The sequence below is a fragment of the Echinops telfairi genome, unplaced genomic scaffold, assembly GCF_000313985.2.
Source record: "Echinops telfairi isolate 266 unplaced genomic scaffold, ASM31398v2 ScPeMD7_2010;HRSCAF=2546, whole genome shotgun sequence".
Classification (NCBI taxonomy): domain Eukaryota; kingdom Metazoa; phylum Chordata; class Mammalia; order Afrosoricida; family Tenrecidae; genus Echinops; species Echinops telfairi.
The window spans coordinates 4212313-4216715 of record NW_022105908.1 but is presented as its reverse complement, the minus strand read 5'-3'; the positions used below and the strand labels follow the sequence as shown (position 1 = coordinate 4216715).

General features: G+C 41.0%; 1 protein-coding gene across 1 annotated transcript in view; it reads left to right on the top strand.

Moving 5' to 3' along the window:
* The window catches only part of DNAH9 (dynein axonemal heavy chain 9), a 397093-nt gene that overhangs the window by 124975 nt on the left and 267715 nt on the right, over positions 1-4403 (top strand). Inside the window, exon 25 of the mRNA XM_045293291.1 lies at positions 4296-4400. Within this exon, the coding sequence (XP_045149226.1) occupies positions 4296-4400 (105 nt within the window). The remainder of the gene's footprint in view (positions 1-4295; positions 4401-4403) is intronic.

Below are 4403 nucleotides of genomic sequence, written 5' to 3'. Positions count from 1 at the left end.
TTACCTAGAATGTGTGCCGAGGCAGGTGTAACCTTTGAAAACTAACTTGGTTAAGCCTCAACTCGTAGCAAGGGGTACTCACCAGAGACAAGTGCAAGGTCAGTGCTCTCCATTCAGGCCACAAAAACCGAAATAAAAATACAAAGAAATCCACTGCCACCAACTCGATTCTAGCTCAGAGTAACCCTATCGGACAGAGCAGAAGTGATCCTTGGGTTTTTCTGAGACTGTAAGTCTTTATGGGAACAGGCAGTCTTTATTCTGTAGAGCAGTTGGTAGGTTTGAACCACCAACCTTGCAATTAACAGCCCAACAACCCCTAGCCCACAGCCCCACCAGGACTCCTTATTCATTTAGGCATTTGTCATTCTTGAGCAATAGTGTATTCTAGCTTCTACATCAGAGAGAAAAGCAAGAGAAACAAAAGGCTCAATAGGTCAGCTTAATTTGAAACAGTCTACTCACCATTTGACCTTATAAAGATTTTTTTAAAATACAATAACAGATTGTCTCACTTTCTTCTTATTTTATATTGTTTTATGGTATACATTTTTATGAACTGCCTGAAGTCCCATTTGAAAACAGGGTAACATAAAAATAAAATTTGAGTGGAAGAGTCAAATAATTTCATTAGATAGATAAAATATTTATGCCTAGAAATCACATGGTACATTGATTTTAAAATAAATTTAATTTAAAAATAATTTTGGAGAGCTCAAGGAAACTTACCACATAGAGTACTTAAAAGATGCTTTATTGTCTTTTCAGTGATGGTTTGCACAACAGTTTAGGTTCTTATTCAACAATTTCCATACAAATTGATCAATCACACTGGTTACCTCTTCAACAAGTCAATTCTGATCCTTTATACGTTTCCAAAGCTGAAAATTCTTTTGGGGAGCATACGGCCTCAGTACTCTCCCTTGGAGAGGCTTGTTGGTTTGAACTGTTGACTTTTGGTTAGCAGCCTAATATCTCGCTTCTTCTCCTTGTCATTGAGTCTGTTCTGATTCATAGCAAACCCTATAGGATAGAGTGGGTTTCTGAGACGTCAAAACCTTCGGAGAGCAGAAAGTCTCCTCTCTCTCCCATGAAGCATCTGGTACATTTTAACTACCGACCCCTGGTTAGCAGCCCAACACATAACCCACTCTACCTCCAAAGCGCCTTTCCAGTGTCTGCGGGGCTCTTTGAATGAGATACATCTCTGATCACTTTAATCCATCCTCTTGGATATAATAGTGTTGAGCAAAGAGTTGCCAAATCCTGTGACCTCATTTATTTTTTTCTCCTGGCAAGCAGACAAAATAAGGACTCCGATCCAAAATGACTGTCTACCTCAGAATCTTCATCTCCTAATTTCAAACACACTTTTATGGACAAATACATGAAGATAACATTTCTCTTTAAGTCAAGCTGAAAGAAGCTTTTTAAAAGTTTGTTTTTTAATTTTTTCCAAACAATTAGGTTAAAATCCATCACCTTGTCATTGAACTCCATGAAGACTGGGCATGTAGAGAGGTTGAGGTAGAATTTAAGAACAGCTTGGAGAATTGGGGGGAAAGGAAAGTTATTACTTTATTCTGTTGATGCTGCTTGGAAAGTCATAACCCTAACCTCTACCTCTGGAAATTGTTGCAATGTTACTGTGGAGACATTCTTTATATTATAGCAATAATACTTTGCCCTTTTGACCTCCATTTGGTATCTGGAGCATGGAATGTGTTTGAGCAGGAACATATTTGGAACTCTTTGTGAACTATCTGTCGCACCAACCCCACAGAACACCCACTCTTTCCACTGGCACCGGGCTCCCTCGCCTGAACCATGACGAGGCCACAGTTTTCTTCCTAACTCTTTAATCTTGCCTTTGAGGTCTCGCTTTCTGATTCCCGCTTATCACTTCCTGTTGTACCTGTATACTAGCAAGTCCCACATCTATTGGCAGCCTCACTCCAGTCCATTCTAACGGGTCAGTGGACATCCCCTTGGGAACCCCTCTCTCATATGAGTGTTGTGATAGGCACTCCAACAATTCCTACCGATCTCATGTCATCTTCCCTGCCAGATACATCATTCCCATCAACAATATTATTTTTCCTGTGTTCAGAGTGGAAATCTTATGCTATCCTCATTGTTTCATGCACTTCTTTCTCTAATCCCGAGAAACTCTGGTGGCATAGAGGTTATGTGTTGGGAATGTGACCCCCCGAAGGTCAGCAGTTCAAAATTGCCAGCCACTGTGGAGTTGAAAGTCTTTCAACGCCCGTGAAGAGTCATGGGCTTAGGAACTCCCAGGAGCCACTCTGTGCTGCCCTGTAGGATCTCAGTGAGTCAGCATAGACTTGATGGCCGTGAGTTTGGTTGGTTTCTCAAATCCCAATCTGTTATCCATGTTGAGTCTTCCTCGAGCCTGCCTTTAATTTACAGGCTTCCCATCTGTTCTTCTTGCCCTTATGTAATCAGGAAACTACGTCCATGGCAAGGCTGACCCCTAGCCTAGCTATTAACACATGAGCTGTGTGGTGGAGTCTCGGAATTCTGCTATAGAGCTTCATGGAATGAAGTGTAGGGTAACACGCATCCCCCCATAGAACCTCTGCTTCTGGTAGATTTATGCACAGGCAGACCTTGAGTAATGGCCAGATCTGTTCTTAAGTGTGTCATTACATCTTTTAGGTAAGCTGGAATAGGTGCACGGGGTTCGAATTTAGCTTTACTTGAGTGCAAGAAAAGTCTCAGAAGCCTTTTCAGTGATGTAAGACAGGCACCTGCAAGATATCAGGGGGATTGTGATGGAGAATTTGTTTTAAGGGCTGGTTCCATCATTTCCAAGTGAGGGCAAAATTGCATAGCATTAAATTATCCGTAAACCTGATTTTCCTACGGGGGTGGGGGGTGGTGTTACTGCATTGAGTTTCTGCTTTATGGATGAGGTCCACAACTTAAATGATTATTTCAAAATGCAAAAGTGTGGCTTTTGACATATTCTGTACTTCCAGTTATTATTCGTGTCATTTAACAGGCCACTATTTATATACATTGACACGTATATAAACATTTTCCAGGATCCATTGGGCTGCGATCCACATCGTTGGCAGCTTGAAAGACTAGGCTTTCTACTCCCGTTAACAGTTACAGTCTCAGAAACTCACAGAGGATCGCTATGGGTCAACATCGACTCACTGGCAGTGCGTTTGGAATTTGGATATGTAATGTTCTTTGACATGTTGACAGTTGATCTCCCTCAATTGGAAGTCACTGAAAATACACAATGACTGCAATAATAGGATGGAGCATTGCAATGATCACTAAATATGCCACAGGACCTGGTACTGTGAAGCTCCCTGGTGGGTGTGTTTGTGGGTGTGTGCCCGCACACCCACGTGCACGTACACAGGCTTTATGTACTGATCACTCTGGAGCACCTTGACCCACTACTCTCTGATTCTGTAATATTCATGATGTGTATTACCCACTGGAATCATAGTTCATGTTGCAATGCAGCTGTTGTATTTGTTTACCTGTTTTTCTCAACCTAACTGCAAGTTCATAAAGGAATTGGTCCCCCTATGTCTTGCATCACACCAAGCACAGAGCTGATGCTCAAATTATGAATACATAATTTGAATACACGAATGGGATTTTACCATCATTTGAAAACTTTCATAGCATTTAATGATGTCTCCTTGCTTTGGCCTTGAGCGTGTCTACCAATTTCCCTTTATATTGATCCTTAGTTTGCTCATCACATTAAATTTCCATAATGGTTGTTATTTTTAGGACAGAATTATTTTCTACGCTTTGAAATCCTTTCTTTGTTCTCATTTGAACATTCAGCTGTCTAGAGATGGTACCCGCTCCCACCCACATCTCTAGCTTCCAGCCACTCTGGGAAGCATGTGTACTTAAACCTAGATTTAAAGATACAGATGCCAACTTTCCCATCAACACCTGCCATAGACCAAATGGAAGGGTTCTTGTCATCCTTTAAGTTATTTTTTTACTGTATTGTATGAGAAAAGTCATCTTTTATTAATTTCCTGGGATTTTGAATGCTGCAGAATCAACAGTAACACAACCCTGATGATATTTTAAAATGAGTTTGGTCCAAGTGTCTTGAAAAGGTTCTGTTTAATCCTGATGGCATCCCATAACCATTCAATTGTTCTTGAAATTTCAGTACAACTTTCTGACCAGTGGTCTTTAGGGGGTCTAAAGATGGAAAATGAATTAGACATGCACTGATAAGTCAGGTGCTCTTGCTAATTTAATTTTTGTACATTTTGTTCCAGTCTTGTGGCAACATCTACAAAGGCCTTGCTCAGACCGGTGCCTGGGGCTGTTTTGATGAATTTAACAGAATCTCCGTGGAGGTCTTGTCGGTGGTAGCAGTACAGGTA